General features: G+C 49.3%; 1 protein-coding gene across 3 annotated transcripts in view; it reads left to right on the top strand.

Annotated features, from left to right (window-relative positions):
* Positions 1 to 19,973, top strand: part of ASCC2 (activating signal cointegrator 1 complex subunit 2) — a 35,574-nt gene extending 15,601 nt beyond the window's left edge. For all 3 annotated transcript variants that reach the window (XM_038152763.1, XM_038152761.1, XM_038152762.1), the window contains exons 5-19: positions 842 to 971; positions 2,803 to 2,870; positions 3,309 to 3,419; positions 4,339 to 4,451; positions 5,504 to 5,578; positions 6,113 to 6,220; positions 7,279 to 7,347; positions 7,965 to 8,039; positions 8,450 to 8,627; positions 9,197 to 9,411; positions 10,914 to 11,033; positions 14,658 to 14,879; positions 16,624 to 16,732; positions 17,226 to 17,302; positions 18,014 to 19,973. In XM_038152763.1, coding sequence (XP_038008691.1) covers positions 842 to 971; positions 2,803 to 2,870; positions 3,309 to 3,419; positions 4,339 to 4,451; positions 5,504 to 5,578; positions 6,113 to 6,220; positions 7,279 to 7,347; positions 7,965 to 8,039; positions 8,450 to 8,627; positions 9,197 to 9,411; positions 10,914 to 11,033; positions 14,658 to 14,879; positions 16,624 to 16,732; positions 17,226 to 17,302; positions 18,014 to 18,182 — 1,839 coding nt within the window. In that variant the 3' untranslated portion in view covers positions 18,183 to 19,973. The remainder of the gene's footprint in view (positions 1 to 841; positions 972 to 2,802; positions 2,871 to 3,308; positions 3,420 to 4,338; positions 4,452 to 5,503; positions 5,579 to 6,112; positions 6,221 to 7,278; positions 7,348 to 7,964; positions 8,040 to 8,449; positions 8,628 to 9,196; positions 9,412 to 10,913; positions 11,034 to 14,657; positions 14,880 to 16,623; positions 16,733 to 17,225; positions 17,303 to 18,013) is intronic.
* Positions 19,974 to 20,072: the final 99 nt, after the last annotated feature.

Below are 20,072 nucleotides of genomic sequence, written 5' to 3'. Positions count from 1 at the left end.
CAGCAGAAGTACCCGACACCTCTGTGGTGTCTTTCATTGCAGGATCTGATTAAACCTCACCACTCTGAGAGGCAGGCGAGCATTTGAAACCATTTTCTAGTTGAGTGATCTGCAGGGAATGAATAGCCCATTGTCATGCAGGAGTCAGCAGGAGTTCTGGAAAGGGAACCTGGCCAGCACTGAGCCCCATCCCTCTGCTTCAGCAGGGAGAATGTGCCCTGCCTTTCACTGGGATTGAAAACATTTGCTGTCACAGGCAAACCGGGCTTCTGAAAATCCAAAATCACATTTCAGCTGCCTGTTTCTCAGTGTCAGACAATGGAATTTTTCTCATCCAGAATTTTGTAAGAAATGCCTTCAGTGTGATGAGTTTTTGGCGCAGTGTTCAGCAGTCAGTATGCAGAGCTGCAGCTCTAGGGTTCTCCCTGCCTGTCCCTGATTCTGTGGTCTCTGGTGCTGGGTTCTGCTCTCCCAGGGTGCAAGAACCTCAGGCTGTCCCCGTGCCTGATTACTCATTCCTGCTCCTGAGCTGTTCTGGTGTCAGGCTGGGAACTGGGGACCTGTAGGCAGATTTTTTGTAAATCTTTTAGGTAGATTAATTCACCTGCTGGTGAAAGGATCAGTGGGGTGCCTGGTGTGGCAGGGACAGGAACGTGGGAATAGATGGCTCAGCTCCACAGAAGCTGTTTCAAGCAGAGTTGCTGCCTTCTATGAAATAAATTCCTTAATACACCTTTGAGAGATGTTTTTACAGGTGCCATTATAATGCTGGAGTTACTGCAGAGCAAGATATGGATTATCCTTTAAATTCCTTTTTTTTTTTTTTTTTCTGTCTTTGTAGGATCATTTTATCACTCCCTCTGTCTTTGGAAATATTATTTACAATAACTTCCTGTTTGATATCCCCAAGATTCTGGATCTCTGTGTTCTTTTTGGGAAAGGAAATGGCCTCCTGCTCCAGAAGATGATTGGTCAGTAAAAGCCAAGGAACAACTCGCTACATTTAGGCTTTTGCTTACACGACAAGTGACTTACTGGGGTTTACACCAGTGGAACTGTTCTGAAAATTAATTGTTCAGTAGCACCTGAGACCTGTCATTTCTAGATCAGATTGTGCTTTTCTTTTTCAATGTGCACTTTGCTTGTTCCAAGGAAAGCTTCATGTCCTGCTTTGCTGCCCTGAGCTAGGCTCATGTTGTTAGACATAAACCTCATAGGCTCAGTTGATTCCTGCGCCCATTGAATGTGTCCTCAGCCCTTGGAAGAGGAATGTGGGGCTCTGTAAAACTCTGGTAGAGAATGGGAAAGGGTGAGAAGGGTTGGGAGATGGGCACAGTCCAGCTGTGAGTGCTGTTGTTCCCAGAGCTGGGAGCTGAGTGAAACATTCAGCGTGAGGTAATCACTGCTATGGGAAGTGGGAGAACCTGAAACTTCAGTGCAGGCATTGATGCATCCAGAGCTTCCAAACCACAACCACTTCAGAGCCTTGCTGAAGCCGTGCTTATCCCTGGATTTCTGTGTCTGTACACTCAGCCTTAGTGCTGAGTACACGGGGAGGAACATGCAGCCATGGATGCTGAGCAGTGAAGATGGAGCATATTGATCTGGCTTCTCTCTTTATCCTGTGCTCCCTTCCCAGTCCTGTGATCTTTAATGTCACATGAGTGGAAGAGTATCTACCCCTGGATTAAGTCAGCTCTTCCTGAATTCTAACCCACTTTGTCTGCAGCTCATGGGATGAAGGTTTTCCATTTCTTTGGTAGTTATTTTTGTCTCATTTCCAACTTCACTCACATGAGAAGTGTTAGAGATCATGTGGTGCAGACAGATTTCCAGCCAGAAAATCTTGGATAAACCTTTGCATTTTTAATCTTTTTATTCTTTTTCAGTAGCTTCTGCTCTAAATTCTTCTGTCGTGCCTCAGAGATGGAAAGCAGGCATGGCAAGATAGATGCTTCCCTTTCAGATTAAAGCTGAAAGCTTAGATTATCTGGGTCTTGATATATTCCAAAAGAGACCTAAGTAATGAAACCTCCTTTGAATTATGCTTTGGAGTGCAACACAGTCATGCTGCATGCAGGTGACCAAAGATTTGCTCAGCTGATTATTTTACTATGTTGTGACAGTAATGGTGTGCACAGTTCTGGTGTGTAATTCATAACTTCAGAAACTTGAGGTTCTTCTCAGGATATAAATTTATCTGAAACCTGTCTCATAGCTCTGTCCTTGCTGGAGAGCTCTTAATTGTCATAATCTGAACAATAATTCCCAGGAAAATAGGAGCCTTGGTGCTTGCTTGGTGAGGATTTGTGGTATGGCATTACTCAGTGGAGTATTTTGTAAAGATAATGGAGCCCTAGTAATATAATAGCAGGTGTTACTAGAGCCTCATTACCTTTAAGAAATATTCGGCAGCACGTCTCCTGGTGTGTGCTGAACTGTTATCAGTAATTAAAAGTCAACTCCAGTTGTCAAATAAAGGAACTGGGGTTGTTCAGTGATAGTATTTGCATTATTCATTGATTCAGCCCCTGGAGCGTGAATCATCTGACATCTCATTTGCTCTGCTCTGATGAGCATATTCCCATTGCTGGATCTCCAGTGGCATTGGAGAGCTGATGGATCAGCTTTTTGGGAGCAGGGCCTGTGCATGAGCTGAGGAGTCAGGGTGGGCTGTGTCCCACGTGGTCAGTAGGTGTGTCTGGGGGTTTCAGCAATAACACAAGAACCATTTTCTGATGCAAATTTGCTTGTAGGCATCAAGGTCTGAACTGATGGAAATGCTCTCCTTTCCCTTTCCAGGAAATATCTTCACTCAGCAGCCCAGCTACTTCAGTGACCTTGATGAAACTCTGCCCACTGTCCTCCAGGTACTGCTTTCCTGCTGGGATTTCATCTGGAAAGGTGGCATAGCTTGGAGAGTGGAAAGGGAACATTGTAGGTGGGCAGAATGTGTTTAATGAAATCATGGAATATCCTGAGTTGGAAGGGACCCACAAGAATCATCAAGCCCAACCCCTGGCCCTGCACAGACACCCCAACAATCCCACTCATTGTCCAAACACTCCTTGAGCTCTGACCACCCTCTGGGGGAAGAACTTTCCCTAATATCCAGCCTAGGCCTCCCCTGACTTTGCTGTTTCTCCCTTTCCCTGGTTTGTTACTGTGTGTCAGGGAGGTTTTGAACCTTTATCTAAAATTATGATCTGATGACTCTTCCCTCCCACCCTCCTTCAGCTTCTGGCCTTCTCTGCTGTGTCCCACTGCTGGCTCCTGTCTGTTAACACTGCCCTGTTCTCCTGATTTAGGTGTTCAACAATATTTTGCACAAGTGTGGCTTGCAGTGTGAAGGGGCCTCTGCTGAGCCCCAGAAACTGGAAGAGAAAGTCAGTGTGACTGCAGGGAACATGCCTCTCCAGGTAGGAGTGAGCTCTCTGTACTGCTGCACGCTGAACAGGCCACAGAGGATCATTCTGTTCCCAAAAGCTCCTACAGCTCCTGGTTCTGTGCCATTGTTGCACTCTGTCCTGGGACATGCTGATAAAACCTTTCCACCATGAGCTGATTTGTTTCGGCCATATCCTTTGGAACATGGCTGGTTTTAAACCTGGCAACTTTTTTGCTTAACCAGCTTATAAGTAATGTAACAGAATATCTGACACAAGTCTCCACCTACCCTGGAGGCCGTAAGAGATGGTTTTTTCCCTTCAGAAATGTGTGTTTTAACAACAGTGTAATGTAACTGCAGTTAATTAAGAGGGGTTTATGTGCTGGGGGCTGTACAAAGACAGTGAATGGGGTCCTCTGCAAAACCTTAGTCTTTCAGTTTGTGCGTGGGACCAAACTATCAGTTCAAACTGTGATTTACTGATAAGAGACAGTTTGAAACTGTCATTTAGTGTGTCACTCAGTTTGTTTCAGCTGCCTTGGAAATGCAGCTTGCGCTGGACCAGACTGCAGAAAACATCCCTTTGATTCCCATGTTCCCTTTGAGTCCCGTGCTTCTGCTGTGCAGTGCTTCATGAAGAGTGCTGCATGGGGAAGAATTCCATATGTGGGGGGTGTATTGAGGGCAAAGCCACTGTCCAGAACAGGATCTGATGAGGGTTCTTATAATCTCCCAGGATCTTTAATGAAAGCAGACAGTTGGGATTGCATTGTAGGTCTTTAAACAAACAGGAGTTCTAGGAGAAATGTTGTCTCTGCCCCCAGGCCCTGTAACAGGTTTATGGTTGATTCAGACTCTGCAATCAGGAAGAGGCCTGGCCCCAGTATTCTGTGTCCCTGCTGGGAGAACTTGCCTGGCTCTTCCCTCAGTAACTGCTCTTTCCCTCTCAGGAGCTGAAGGACACCGTGCTGTATTTATGTGACACCTGCACAACTCTCTGGGCCTTTCTTGATGTCTTTCCCTTGGCTTGCCAGACCTTCCACAAACACGAGTTTTGTTACAGGTATGTCCTGGAGTACAGACAGAGTTTGTGCTGGCCATGTTAAAATACTGAATGTGCCACTGTGTCCTGTCCCATTGTTAAATGAGGGGACAGATTTGATGCAGAGGCTGCTGGGTTCTCTCTGGCAGGAATGCAGCATAATAAACACATGGATATAGGGATATGTGGATTTTCTGTTCTGTGTCTGTTGTTGTCTAGGAGTGATCCTAGAGCCAGGCATCCATGACAATTTCCAGTCAGCTGAACAGTACTGGGTGTGCTCTGGGAAGGGTGGAGAGGGACCAGTTATGCACAAAAGGAACTTCCTGCTGTAGGACCCAAAGCAAGGGAGGCAGAAAGTATTTCAGAGAAATAGTTCAGAGTAGTTCTTCAAGGTCTGAAAACAAATGCCTTTGATGTTATGCCCAAGTTTTATGCTAGAGAATATCAGTGGGGTTTGGCAAAATCTGAGTGGCTGGGAGAGAGTGACAAGGCATGAGAGGGAACAGCCTCAAGCTGTGCCTGGGGTGGTTCAGGTTGGGTGTTAGGGAACATTTCTTCATGGCAAGGGCTGTCCAGCCCTGGCACAGCTGCCCAGGGCAGCGCTGGAGTCCCCATCCCTGGAGGGATTTAACAGCCGGCTGGATGTGGCACGTGGGGACATGGTCTCTGGTGGCCTTGGCAGTGCTGGGGAATGGTTGGATTCAATACTCTCAAGGGCCTTTTCCAACATGAAGGTTTCTGTTCTTCTGAGAGTGCTGGGTCTTTGCAGGCTGCAGATCTGTGTTGGGGGTTTTTCTGGGTTGAGCAGATGGTTCTGATCAGCACCAGGATGCTTCTCAAATGCTTTTCTTTCTTACCCCTTCAAAGACCTCCCTGTGATTTCCTTGGAGTGCTGCTCTTTTTCTGTGGTGTGTTTGCTTGTGTTCTGGGGCAAAAATACCAAAATGAGGTGATGCTCATGGGCACTGCTGGTGAGGAGGGTTTAATGAAATCAGCCATTTGTTCTGCCTTTTAGCAAATGACTTTTGGAAGCTCAGCTGACAGGTACAGGTCTGTTCCCCTTTGTACAGATTAGCTTCATTTTATGAACTGGCAATTCCTGAGCTGGAATCTGCAATCAAGAAGAGGCATTATGAAGATAACAGGTGAGAATTCCTGCAAAGGCTTCCTTTGGATCTTCAGTGAGACTTCCCAGGGCTTAGTTGAAAATTCACTTCATGCTGCTTTACCCATCCCTGAGGAGCCTGGCTTTTTTTATGCTGCTTCAAAGAGCTCTGAAGAGATGACTTCTGTAATAGCAAATCTTCCTGGGCAGTGGGGTGACGAATCATTTTTAGTGCTGTGTAAGAAGGAATTTGATGGGAGGTGCATTCAAATTGTAACAAAGTGTGAGAACATGACTGATATCTCTGTGTAGCTCAGTCTCACTGTAAGGCACAGGCTGTGCTGGTACAGCAGGGGTTTCATGTGGGGAGCTGCCAGGACAATTGGGATTAAAACCAGCTTTATTTGGAGCATGGATTTTCCTTAATGACCATGAAATGTGTCTAATATCTGGTTTTTGCAGCAAGGAGATGATCATCCTAATTAAATTCTTCTGCTAGAGGATTAACTCTGGCATAAAGGTGTGTTACAGATTCTTGTGCTGACACCAACAGTGTCTTTTGCTCTCTCTGAAGTGTTTTTGCTGATTTGTGGAGGAGGATTTCGCACTCCAGAAAGAAGATGATAGAGGTTTTTCACATCCTAGTAAACCAAGTCTGTCTGCAGCCCATCCTAGAGAGCAGGTATTGGCACTTGGCTCTGTGCTACTCACCAATTACTTGATTGCTGTGTAGGAGAAATTGTTTCTCATTTACAAATTTACTGGAGAAAACGAACAGAAACTGCTGTTTTTGTTGGGATCGTAGCCAAAGACTTGGCTAAGGGCAAATTCTGTTGTCCTGTGTATCAGGAATGTTCCAGATGGAGCTGTTTGGTCCAGAATCTCTGTGGTGAGCTGGGTCCAATGAGCTTTCTGATCCCAGTGTGTGGCTCGTGCAAAGTTTGGTCATGTGTAACACCTTTAGACCTGATTGTGACCTTCCAGGACCTGGAGGTCCAGCAATACAGATGGAGAGAGACTGTTTACAGGGGCTTGGAGTGACAGGATGAGGGGAGTGGCTTCCCACTGCCAGAGGGCAGGGATGGATGGGATATTGGGAACTGGGAATTGTTCCCTGGGAGGCTGGGCAGGCCCTGGCACAGGGTGCCCAGAGAAGTTGGGCATCCCTGGAAGTGTCCAAGGCCATGTTGGATGGGGCTTGGAGCAGTCTGGGCTAGTGGAAGGTGTCCCTGCCCATGGCAAGGGATGGAACTGAATGGGCTTTAAGGTCCTTTCCCACCCAAAGGTGCCTTGGAACAAGGCTTGGAGCCTCAGCAGCACCCAGGGGTTTGGGCACTGAGGCTGCAATGGGAGTTTGCTTGGCAGGTGTTTTTGCACAGGTGAGCACAAACTTTCTGGAAAATTCATTGGTGCCATCCCAAGACATCATAAAGGCACAATTACAAAAGCTGTGCACACCATTTTCTGCTCACTGCAAGTCTGAGGTATCAAACTATTTATAAAGTTGGTCTGAAAACTTGTAATTCTAGGTGTGATACAGCTTTAGATCAAAGTGCTGAAATGCTTGCTGAAGCCTTGAAAACCACTTGCTTCCATTTGATTCTTTGCTCCTCTGAAAGCCAAATGTGGCCTGAAATCTCTCTTCAAATGGGGCTTTCCCTTGGTGTGTAAATGTGGGTGGTTTGGCTGGTGGGGTTGGCAGACTTGCCTCTGAGTGTTCACTGTGCTGTTTTCGTGCAGCTGTGAGAATATTCAGCCATTTATTGAGGAATTTCTGCAGATCTTCACCTCGGTGCTTCAGGAAAGGAGGTGAGTCTGGCTGGCAAGAGGCCCGAGGGGGCTCAGCTCCTTCCTCTGCCATTCTTTACAGCAGAATTGCCTGAGGCAGCATTATGAGGCATTTGGGAGTCAGAAATCGTTGTAAGTAGTTGGGAGAAGTGCAGGGAGAGGATTTCAGCCTGCAGCACAGACCCTGGCACTGAGAAATGCTGTTCTTCCCTCCCTTTAATCCAGCCTCTCAAAGAAGAGAAGAGCGATTTAGCCATTAGCTGCCTTGACAAGTTAGGCTGTTATTACTGATCTGTGCTTTCCAGCTGGGCTGACCATACCAGAAAAATATTAAACATGAATGCTGGAGATGCAAAGGAAGTGGCGGAACTGGGAATTCCATCTTGTCCTCCTGCCCATGCTGGCATTCTGAGCACGTTCACATGGTAAAGCAGATTTTCCCTGTAATGCAGCACTGGGTTCCAGCCCTCACACCTGAGGACTGTTGCTGTGGTGTAGTGAGACCAAAATCAGGCATGGCTGGAATCCAGCATTGGGTGAGAGGTTTGCTGTTCCAACTGAGCACTGAGGCAGTCAGAGAGGCACAGCAGTGGTAATTAATTGAGCTTCACTGATTAAACTTGCTCCTGTGTTTTCAGATTTCTCCGTGACTACGACGAGCTGTTCCCTGTTGAGGATGACGTGAGTCTGCTCCAGCAGGCATCCTCTGCACTGTATCCTTGGGCTTTGCACTCCTGGCTGCTCTTGGATTCCTCCACACCAGTGACATTTCTGCCTCTGGTTAAGCTGCATGACTGGCCTGGAGTACTGGAAAGTTTTCCCTTAACAGAAAAAAAAAGGATAGGGGGGAGTTGTTGCCCAGAGAAGCTGAGGCTGCCCCATCCCTGCAAGTGTCCAAAGCTTGGACAGGGCTAGGAGCACACTGGTGTAATGGAAGCTGTCCTTGCCCATGGCAGGGGGTGGGACAAGATGAGCTTTAAGGTCCCTTCCCACCCAAACCATTCCATGGTTTTGTGAGTGTTGATGCAGGCACAAATTTGGACATCACTGACAATCCCATAGTTACTTCAGGGTGATCCCTGAACATGTGCATCCAGAAATGTCCTTAATGCTGTGCTCTTAGAGATGAGACCAGGACAGCCTATATCCTCCAAGCAGTGGAAAGTGCCTGGGAAGGAGTAGACAGGAAAAAAGGACAAGCTGTTAAAGATCCAGCAGCATCCAACGGAGCCTCAGCGATGGTGGAGAGCACCCCTGAGGACAGGGAGGATCCGGGGGCTGCGTGTGCCCTGGAGGAAGAGGTGGGTACAGCTCTGTGGTGGGACTGGGCTCTGCTTTTCACTGGGGCTCTGCTCTTCCTGGCCTTCCTTTGTCAGTGAGGACAGGCTTGGTTTGCTCAGCTTTGGGGACAGCATGAGATTTGGTGTAATTTCTGACCTTTGCTGGATCTGCATGCAGCCTTGGGAAATGAGACGTGAAGCTACACCTGAATCCTGAGTTATCTCTGAGCAAATTGCTTCCAGCTCTCATGGCTTGGGTTTTCCCTTGCTGGAGATTATTCAAACACTCTGTTTCATCCCTGCAGTTCATGTGCATATTTTTGAAATGCAGAGCTTGCCTGTTATTTGAGGAAGGGATTCTCCAGGGTGTCCTTGCTGACTCAGGGACTGGCAAATGTAGCTGTGTGCCCAAATCAGTGTCAGCAACCTCGTGTAGTTTAAACAACTGGTTTCTCTTTTGGCCCCAGTCTTGGACTTGTGTGTGTAAACCCTGACAGCCCAGAGTGCTGCTTTCCCTGTATTCCTGTGCACACTGCCTGCCCTCAGCTCTGTCCCTGCCCAGTGCCACCAGCTGTGTTTGGTGTCCGTAGTGTGCCGGCGCTGCGGCCGCGCCCGTCGCCCGCGTGTCCGGCGTGGAGCTGGACTCCCTGATCTCCCAAGTGAAGGATCTGCTGCCAGATCTTGGAGAGGGATTCATCCTGGCCTGCCTGGAGGAGTATGGATACGACACGGAGCAGGTGATCAACAACATCCTGGAAGAGAAGTTGGTGCCGTACCTGGATAAGCTGGACCGAAGGATGCAAAGGTGTGGGACAACCTCTGGTTGTTTCTGTCTCACTTAATTGTTCTCACTGAAGGCTCAACACTTGCAAATTCTCTGAGTTCTACATATTTGGGGTAGAGAACTGCAGTGAGAGCTTCTCATTGTCACCTGTCACCAGTTTTCTGCCCTCCTTGTGTCCCTGCAGAGGAGTGGGACCTTTGCTGCTCAGTGTTGGAGTAGTGCACGTGCTGGGTTGTGTTTTGTGTCAGGGGACAAAACCCCTTGTACATGAAATGCTAGACTAGACTAGAATAGAATGCTGGGCAATAGAATGTGATGCTTTCAAAAGTTATTTTGCTGCAGCATTTGTTGTCACAGCTGTGAAAATCTCAGCTGTCCTGCAGGAAAGGGCATCTTCAGAGGAGCCAGTTCAGCTGGAATTCAACCCACAGGGTCCAATATGGTTATTCAACAGGCTTCAGCTTTGTGAGTGAAGATGTGACAATTCTGATCCATTTTTATGTTCCCTCTGACAGACTTGCCAGGCTTGTCCTCCTTTCCTGGATTGGACAGGGGATGGAGGGTTTATAGCTGGTGGCAGGATTGAGCTGTTGGAGTTTGTCTGCAGCTGTGAGTGTGTGTTTGTGCTGCACCAGCAGTTCCTGACAGAGCATCAGGATGTGAATGTGCTGTTTGTTCACATTTCATGGAGTTATGGGCAGATTGTCTCACTGTTGCATTAAAGGAAAGCATCTTTATCAGAAAAATGATGTAAAAAAATCTTAGTTTTGCAACAATCTTTGTGTTCCCACAATCAGATCTGCTGACTTTGGCACAACTGGTGCAGGACGGGCTTTAGGAAGGATTGGTTTTTCTGCAAAGCCAGCAGTTCCACAAGATAGAGTTGCATTTTTTTTTCTTCCTGCCTTTTGCATCTTGAAACAAAGCTGCTGGTTCGATAGGAAATGTTGAATTCTGACCCCTGCTGATTTATAGGGGAGCACAGCAGCATTTGCAGCTGCCCAGCTGAGCCGTCTGCATCACCAAAATGAATGTCAAAAGTACAGTCTTTTGACTTACAAGTTGAACAAACATAAACCTGGAACTCTGTGAAAGATTTAACGAGGGAGATGAATATCTTGAAATCAGCAGCAACAAATTATCGGAATTTTTCCAACCTGTAATTCATCACACTTAGTGTTTGTCTTCACTGAGTCACTGTGTTGAGACCAGGCAGTCTGTTGAATATTCTGTTGTCCTGCATGGTTTGATAGACTCTGAAATGAACAGAAGAATTTTCTCTTGGCTTTCTGTGAGTTGCTTTAGCTTCCCCTCAAATCCAAGCTTTGGGAAGTGCTGTGCCTGTGCCAGAGCATGGTTGGGAAGGGAAGGGGTTGTGCCCTGTGACTCAGCCAGCACATCTTGGTCTGCTCAGGATCATTTTGGGATTGATAAAGGATAAAGCAAGGGCTTAGGGAAGGGAGAGGATTTCTCTTCCTCACTTCACTTTTGTTTTTATTCTCTCTCTCCTTGTTTTTTAACAGACAGCTGAAGCCAGACCCTACCCCTCTGGTCAGCTCCCGCTGTAATGTTTTCCAGAATGATGAGTTTGATGTTTTCAGTAGGGATGCAGTGGATGTGTCTCGGATCCAGAAAGGCAAGAGGTGAGTGTTGGCACCCAGTCATTAGCTCTGCCTGTCAGGAGGAACAAACACATGGGAACCAGCACATTTATCTCTCCTAAAAACCTCCTGCAGGAATGTTTTGGCACGGGGGAAGGCTTATCAAAAATGTTTCCCACCTGTTTGTCTGGGAAAGTAAAGTGAAATATTATGAGGGGGTTGGTTTCACTTAGTGTTTTTCCTAATTGGCTTTCCTGTGTCTGCTGCTGGAGATTGCTCTGCCAAGCTCATTTGTAATGTCAGGCTCTTCCTCCTTGGGCTTAATGTTAAACTTGCACTGAACAACAAACCTTGAAAAGACCCATCCCTGAGCCTGGGATTGTGACTCAGAGCTGAGAATAACTAATGATTTGATCTAGAGCCGAGGGAAGATTCAATATCCATCTACTTCAACAGCTGATAACATTCAGTGCCTTAGACAACTTGTGTTGTCCCTGCTGCTGTAAAGCTTCCTGCAGAAGGGCACTTGGACTGGTGGGGTAGTTTGGGTTGGGAGGGACCTTTCAAGGTCATTTAGTCAATCTGCCTGCAATGAGCAGGGATCCCCCTGCCATGAGCAGAGATTTCTACAAAACCCCACCAGTTTTCACTTTGCTTTCTGCCTAGCTGGGTGCGTGGTGCTGGCTCCCACTGACGTCAGCTCTATAGTGTGGTTCCCTTGTTCCAGGTTCTTTTAAAACATATCACAGAATCATGGAATGGTCTGGGTTGGAAGGAACTTCAAAGCTCACCTTGTTCCACCCTCTGCCATGGGCAGGGACACCTTCCACTGGACTTTAAACACCTCCTCTAACCAGCCAAGGGTGATCCTAATGCTGGGATCTATTTACACAGCAGATAACGACAAGTCTGGCTGGAGTTGGAGCCACGTGACCTGAGAGCACCCAGTTAAGGTTTTGGTTGCAAAGTTGCATCAAACTCTAGGAGAAAACCACTTTTGTTCCTAAGTCCAGTGGCCCAGCTCCTCAGAGCAGTGCCACAGTGCTGATCCTGTCTTGGCTGAGCAAGAAAGGTTCTGTCTCTAAATTCTCAGCCAAGAAATTCCTTTCTCCTCGTGGCGGTGCCTTGCTCTGTGAGACAGGTGCATTGTACAGGTGTGCTGGGTTACCCCTGATGCCCAGAGTCTTGCACAGATGTGCTGGGTTATCCCTGATTCCCAGAGCCTTGCTGGTTATCCCTGATTCCCAAAGCCTTGCACAGATGTGCTGGGTTATCCCTCATTCCCAAAGCCTTGCAGCAGCAGCTGGTCAAGGCCAGAGAGCACCGAGTTCAGCCCAGAGCATCCAGTGGCTGGAATATCCTGCTCGGAGCTCCCTCTGCAGATCACTGGGAGAGCTTAGGAAGCTGTAAATCATCCCTGAGCTGGGCTCTGGGATCTGCCCCCATGGCACTGCCCTCCAGGGGTACCAGCACTCTTGGAGAAGTTCTCCTCTCTCCTGCTGTAGTTATGTGACCTCTTGGAATTATCCTCTTGCTGCTGCTCTTCCTGCTGTCATTTGCCTCCCTTCACTTCAGAACATTTGAGGAAAGTCTGCAGGACCCCAGACATATTAATTATAGTTTGAGTGGTTTAAAACCTGGAGATCAGCAATGCCCACAGATGACCATATCCAACTGAATCCAAGGAAAAGCTGCAGTACCTTGTCTCCAGGATTTAATATTCAGCACTGATGGTTCACCCCTGTTTTGGGGTAACAGGGCTCTCCAAGCTTAGTCTGAGATCTGCTTTGGATTGGAATTGTATCAAATATTTTTTTCCTCCTTCTAAATACCTTTTGCTCACCAAATTCTCTTGTGTTGGGGTGCTCTTGCAAAGCCTGGTGTCACCATAGTGCCCAAAGTGGCAGAGCAGGTTGTCCTGGCCACTCTCAGCATCAGCAGTTTGGGGCAGGGACTGTCCTTGAGAAAGAGGAATCCAGCCAGGATGTGGAAGGAATCAAAGACAAGGAAATGAATGTGCCAGCGTAGACTCTGCTGATCCTGAAAAGTGATGGCACTTGTCTGTGCCTGTCCAGCCCTGGCTGTCAGCTGAATCTGTCTCCTGGAGCCAGGTGTCCTGAGCTCCATGGGACTAGAGGAGCTATCCCACTGTTTTTCCTGGGATTGGTGCCCGGACCATTCCATGCAGCTCCTCTGCAGTGATCAGACCAGCTGGACAGGAAGCAATTACCCGGTGCTGGGTTCAGGCTCAGCTGAATTCCCACAGGAGGTGTTATCCCAGGGATCCCGGGCTGGGTGAGCTCACCACATGCTTGGGAGGGCATTGTGCCACCAATGCAGGCAGTGAGTCATGGCAGAGAGGGAGCCACCTGTAGCTGCAAACTTCCTTTGTTTTGGGATTCCAGATGAAATCCAGGCTGCTGGATCACAATCCCCTCAGTCTGTCCCTTCCCGAGTCACTGCCACTGCCTTGGACAGGTCCTTTCTCTGATAAAATCCACTGATGCTGGATTCTTCTGGGCTCTGGGGGCTGCAAATTCTCCTGGGAATGCTAGCCAGTGGGATCCCCTGTTGCTTTGCTGTAAATATGTACTTGGCTGGTGTGAAAAATGGGACTTCAGAGCTTATGCTTGTGCAGCTTGAGACACTCGGCAGCTGCTTTTTAATCCCTCTGTTTCTTGGTTTTCCCTTCTATAAGATGACTATAATTTACTTGTCTTCTAAATCTAGAAAACAAGCTCCTAGAGGTTGAATCACAGTCACTCTCTACTGTTTTGTTCTTTGCCTTGGGAGTTGTGTTTATTCTCATTCTCACCTGGTTATTTTTTGGATCTCCCTGTCTACATTTGTCCTTTTCCCCTCACATTTGTGCTCCATGCACCTTGGCCAAGTTTCAGCTGGAATAGAATTGCATTTGGCCTCCTGTGAAAGCTTCCTCTCTGTCTGAAGTGCTAGTGGTGGTCTCCAATTCCTGCTCTTTCTTAGTGGCCAAGCAGCCCTGGTACAAATGACCCACCCTGGATCACTCCATCCAGCCCTGGGGCCAGCACAGGAAGGAGCTGGAGCTGCTGGATGAGACCAGAGGAAGCACCAGGATGAGCAGAGGGATGGAGCAGCTCTGCTGTTTGGAAAGGCTGAGAGAATTGGGATTGTTCAGCCTGAAGAGAAAGCTCTGAGATGACCTAATTGTGGCCTTCCAGGACCTGAAGGGGCTGACAAGAAAGATGGAAGAGAGACTGTTTACAAGGCCTTGGAATGACAGGAAAAGGGGGAATGGCTTCCCACTGCCAGAGGGCAGGGATGGATGGGATCTTGGGAATTAGGAATTGTTCCTTGGCAGGGTGGGCAGGCCCTGGCACAGGGTGCCCAGAGCAGCTGGAGCTGCCCCTGGATCCCTGGCAGTGCCCAAGGCCAGGCTGGACAGGGCTTGGAGCAGCCTGAGCTAGTGGAAGGTGTGAGGGTGGAATAAGATGAGCTCTAAGATCCCTTCCTGCCCAAAGCATCCCATGATTCCATAAACCAGCAGGCCAATCAATAGGTAGGGTAAGGAAAGCCTGTGGCACTGGGGATCAGGCTTGCACTGCTTCACATTCCACTGACAAACAGGGAAAAAGCAGCTTCAAGGGCAGGTTCTGACCCCTGCCTTCTCCTCCCGTTCCCGGGCAGGAGGGAGAAGGACACGACGCGGAGCCTGGTGAACGACAAGCGGCTGGTGGCGGAGCAGAGGCAGCGCTACAGCCAGTACAGCGTGGTGCTGGAGGAGCTGCCCCTGCCGCCGGGGGCCGCCCCGCCCTACGAGGACTACGAGGACGAGTACGACGACACCTACGATGGCAACCAAGTGGGCGCCAACGACGCTGACTCGGACGACGAGCTCATCTCCAGGAGGTGAATGCTGAGGGGAAGGGGAGGGAGCCACGGGGGAATCACCATGGAATTCTCTGGCTCCCACAAACTTGGGAAGCTCTGGGTTCTGTTCCTCCACGAGGCCTTCAAACCAGCCCCTTTCTCTGTTTTCACTGCGATGTGCAAGGAGGGAGGTTTGGGTCTCCCTTCTCCTGTGGACAGGGGGTGTTCCCAGGGCAGGCTATTCCTTGAACAGAAAGTGATTGCACTCTTGAGGCAAAGAACCTCAATGAAAAGCGGCTTTTGTACATAAATACAAACCACGCTCCTAGCCAGACCATTCCTGAACTTCAGGAATGTGTTGCAAATGAACACTGAATGTGCCCAGCATGTTCTCCAGCTTCCACTCGGCCATTGCCTCAATTAGTCAGCAAATCCCCAAGAGGGGAATTTGCCATGCGTGGAAACTTGTACTCAGCAGTGCCTCTCCTTGGAGAAACTACCCTGCAGCAGGGAAAAATGGAAAATTCAGTGGAGCTGGGCAACCTAAAATGGCTGGTTAGCAGAGGCAGACTTCAAAATTTGGGGAATTTACAACAGACTTTTCCCTGCCAATCCCCTCTGAGTGCTGACAGCTGGAACAGAGTCCCTGATGAGCTGCACAGCACTCTGCACCATGACTGACAACTGCACACAATTAGCTTTTGGGAAGCAAAGGGTTAGTGGGGATGGAGCCTGGGGAATATTTATTTTAGAAAGCATGTGGTTTAAAAGCTGCTTTAACGTTTCTGAAAGTGCCCTTTTGAATTCTGATGTATTATGAAGATGTCACCGTTCTTAACCTCAAACCAAATGGAAGCTTTGAGGCTCTTTTGTCCCTTTTTTTCCCCCTCCTAAAGTGTTGAGAAGCTTCAATTCAAATCCTTTTTGTGTTTTGCCTGTAAGAATGTGGCACCCAGGTGTTTTTCCCTCTTTCAGGTCTCAGTGCCCCTAGAAACAATTAGTGGATGTCACTGCTGAAAACTGGATCTGTTGGTTTGACATAACAAAGGCTTTTCTGGTTTTACATTTATTTCTTTGGCAGTGGAATGGTGGGTCTGAATTCCAATGGAATTCAAACACAGACACATATTTATGTTAAAGAAGAGTTATAGGCATGTGTAAATTCTTCCTCCACCCCCAGGCCCTTTACTCTGCATGTCCAGAGTGATTCATAAAGCCTGATGAATTTCTCCAGGGTTTTCCCCCTGTAGGAAACTGGGGCACAGTAATGGAACTGGGGCTCCCTGGATAGCCCTGACCAGTCAGAGGGTTTGGAGCACAGCACTGCCTGAGCATGAATGCTTCTGTCCAAATTTGTCTTGTACAACAGATGCTCCCTGTCTGCTGAGCTAAAGCCCAGCAAAGGATACTCCTCAATATTGCCTCGTGGCTGTGTCTGGATGCCCATTTCCCAAAGGAAGCAGTTGTTTCTGTGGAGAAATTCCTTGTGAGGTTTCAGGGTTGGGGTTTTTTTTAACTATTATTATTATTATTATTTTCAGTGACAATTTCATAGTGAACATTCCCCAGTGGAGACTGTGTGTTTGCTAATTGCCCATAGGAATGTGGCATTAACTCCTGGGTCTCCTGGTTTGGTTTTTTTTTGTTCAGGAAAATGAAGTCCATGAAATCTGTAGAGTCTCATCTTTTTAAAGACGATGCAAACCAAAAAGGATGTGCTGTTCAGAGAAATGTTTGTGGCTGTGCTGTTTTCTTTTCTAACTATTTGTGTCTTGTTTCCCAGGCCATTCACAATTCCTCAAGTCTTGAGACCTAAAGGATATGAGGAAGGACAGGAGACAGAGGAAGAGGATGAAGAGGAGGAGGGGGAGGCTGAAAAGGAAAGAATAAAGGTGACATTTAGCTGGAGTTGCATTCAAATTTACCATATTTCTTCCCTGCTTCACCTGCAGGTGATGTGGAGCAGATTTCCTGTTTCAGAGAGGGAATCTTTGAGAAGCAGCAGGGACTGAGGTGCTGTTCAATGGCTGCTGGTGATGTGTCCCCAAGGACAGCTCTCCACTGCTTTCTGCCCTAACTGTGCTGGAGCAGTGACACTTCCTCCGTGGGGAGCTTTAATCTGCTCTATGCCAGAGACACAGCCAGCAGAGCACTCTGAGGGTCACTGGCACTCCGTTCCCATGGATGTGCTGGGAGCAGCCATGGGCTGGGAAGGTTTCCAGGCAGGTTTTGTGCCAGGTGTTGTGTTTAGAGTCCCCGACACCAATCCCACTGGTCCAGAGGTAATGAAGCAGGAATTGACTCTGTTCCCAGCAGAATCCTCTCCTCTCCAGGCTTCTGCACGGTGCTGATGGTTTCCTGACCTGTTCCCTTGCCTCCTTGTAGGACCACTTTGTGCAGGACCCCGCAGTCCTGCGGGAGAGGGCTGAAGCCAGGCGCCAGGCGTTCCTTGCCAGGAAGGGGTAAGCAAGGATCTGCCTCTGCAGCTCTTGTGCTGCTGACTGGAACTGTTGGGGTGTTCCTGCTCCTTGGCATTCCTGTGTGTCAGGGTCCTACCACAGTGGGGTGAACTTCCTCACCCACCCTTTATTTCACTGCTGGTTGTTTTATCCCTTTGAATAGGGGTAGGCATGGCATGGAATCATGGAGTGGTTTGGGTGGGAAGGGACCTTCAGACCATCCTGTTCCACCCCCTGCCATGGGCAGGAACACCTCCTACTGTCCCAGGATGCTCCAAGCCCTGTCCAGCCTGGCCTTGGACACTGCCAGGGGATCCCTGTGCCAGGGCCTGCCCACCCTCCCAGGGAACAATTCCTTCTAATACCCAATCAAAATCTCCCCCTTTTCAGCATAAAGCCATTCCCCCTTGTCCTGTCACTCCAAGCAGCAGAACCCTGTGGAAAAACAGGCTCTTGGAAAGCACAACTCTGAGAGCTCCAACAGCTCCCACAGGGGTTTTGGGACAGTTTCATAGCTGTTTTCAGCTGATGGGCTCAGTGTGTGGAAGGACACAGTGATGGTGTGGCTGATGCTGCTCCTGGGCTGCCGTGGGAGCCCTGGGATGAGCCGAGGCCCGAGGCTGAACCCCTCACACCCCGGTGTTTGTGGGGATGTGGGATTTCACCCCCAGGAGTGCAGTGTGCCTGTTGTGATGTCCTTTCTCCGTCCTCCAGGCACAAGCACGACAGCTCTGCCGTTGTTGGCAACGCCAAGGGCCACGGGCAGAGCCGGGAGACGCTGCAGGAGCGGAGGAAGAAAGAAGCGAACAAAAGCACCCGAGCCAACCACAACCGCCGGGCCATGGCCGACAGGAAGCGCAGCAAGGGCATGATCCCTTCCTGAGCAGCCCGGGGCGGGGCTGCGCCGTGCCAGGCCCTGCCCAGGAGGAGGCTCCCTTTCCTCGGCATTCCCTTTGCTCCGGGGATGGATGTTGTGTGCAATACCTGGCAGCTGGGCTCCCGCGGAGCTGCATTCCCTGTGGGAGTGCTGCCTGTTCCCGGGAAGGAGCTGCCCTGACTGTGTGTGCCAGTGGCTGCACCCAATACACGGGACAGGCTGCAGCAGCCATTCCTGCCCTTTTGTACTATTTATAATTCAGAGTTTTATTTTCATACTGGCTCCTGCCCACCCTGGAGTGGGCAGCTCCGAGAGCACGGCTTCCATGGAAATGCCTTATCCTGAACTTGAGTTATAGATTGTCCCAGCTTGGAAGGGACCTGCAGGGATCACAAGTCCCACTCCTGTCCCTGCCCAGACCCCCTCAACATTCCCACCCTGGGCATCCCTGGCAGCGCTGGCCAAAGGCTCCTGGAGCTCTGGCAGCCTCGGGGCCGTGCCCATTCCCTGGGGAGCCTGGGCAGTGCCAGCACCCTCTGGGGGAAGAACTCTTCCCTGATACCCACTAAAGCTCCTGACACAACTCCGTGCTGGCAGAGAAAGGCTCAGGCTGTTCCCACTGCCAGCAGACCCACGGGGTCCAGGTGAGTCAGACCTTATGGATTTCTGTCCCTCAAGCCCTCAAGTGAGGCCTGTGAAAACAGATGGAACAAATAAAAGATGTAGATGGCTTAGTTGTTTTTTTTAGGCCCTTACAGACAGTATTGATGAACTTCCTGGTACCCAATTAGGCTTTGCTCGGTTAATTTCCTGGTTAATGTGCCCTGAGTGCCCTCTCCCCACCACGCTGTATTTCCTTGCACTGCAGCAGTGCCTGTGGCTGTCACCCCCCCAGGGGGAAAATCAGCAGTGGGTTGTGCTCCAGGGCAGTCCCAGTGCTGCAGGAGCAGTGGGGTGGTAAAGTGCGAGTCGAGGGGTAGTAAGGTGCACACCTTGGTGCCTGGTGTTGTGCAGAGGGCAGGAGTGTGACTGCAGCTGCTGTGGGGCTGTGTGCAGAGAAGCAGAAATGCAGAACAGCCACTGCCATGAAACCAGGGGAAGCCCTGAGTGCTCCAAGGAGATTTTTCTTTGCCTATCAGTGCTGCCCAAACCTCCCAAGGACAGGCATGGAAAAAGGAATAGATTTACCAGCATCCCCAAATGCTGTATCCAGGAAAATCCCCTGCTGGGATAATGCTGCTCTCCTGCAGCTCCTGCTCTCTGCACCGATGGCTTCAGCTCCTCCCTGCTGCCCACTGCAGAGCTGTCCCCTCATCCTGTATTCAGCTTTGGTTCAGCTGCTCTGAGCCTGCAGCTCTCTGTGAGCTGCTCAGCCTGATGTGGAGCAGCAGCAGAGCTCAGGGAGCTCACTGAGGTGGGATTGTCTCAGGAAAGCTTAAACCTTTCTCTCAACCATCTCCATAAAGCACAGCTGGGCCTGGGAAGCTGTACTTGGGTTTGGCTCCATAAACAGGCACAAGTGTTTAAGTGCTCCTTGTGTTCTCAGAGTAAACGTTTTACCCCCCTGGCACTCGTTTGCAAACCCCACAAAGCTGCTGTGAGCACTGCCTTGCTGAAATTGCTCCCGATTAGTGAAAATGGACTGAGGAGAGGGAGCTGGGGCTGCTGGACTGGGAAAGTGGGAGGAGGAGTCACTCAGCCAGATCTCCCTACAGGCACCTGAGAGCTGAGGAATTAACTGAGTCATTACCCCAGGAAGGGCCCAAATACCCTTCCCATGTAGAAAGGAGTGTTTGACAGGGCTGGGCTCTTCAGGGAGAAGGGAATGACTGCTCAGGGTGGAGGAACTGGATGATCTTTAAGGTCCTTTCCCATCTACCCCATTCCTCACTCCTC

The sequence above is a fragment of the Motacilla alba genome, chromosome 15 (assembly GCF_015832195.1).
Source record: "Motacilla alba alba isolate MOTALB_02 chromosome 15, Motacilla_alba_V1.0_pri, whole genome shotgun sequence".
Classification (NCBI taxonomy): domain Eukaryota; kingdom Metazoa; phylum Chordata; class Aves; order Passeriformes; family Motacillidae; genus Motacilla; species Motacilla alba.
This window is presented reverse-complemented; position numbering and strand designations above follow the sequence as displayed.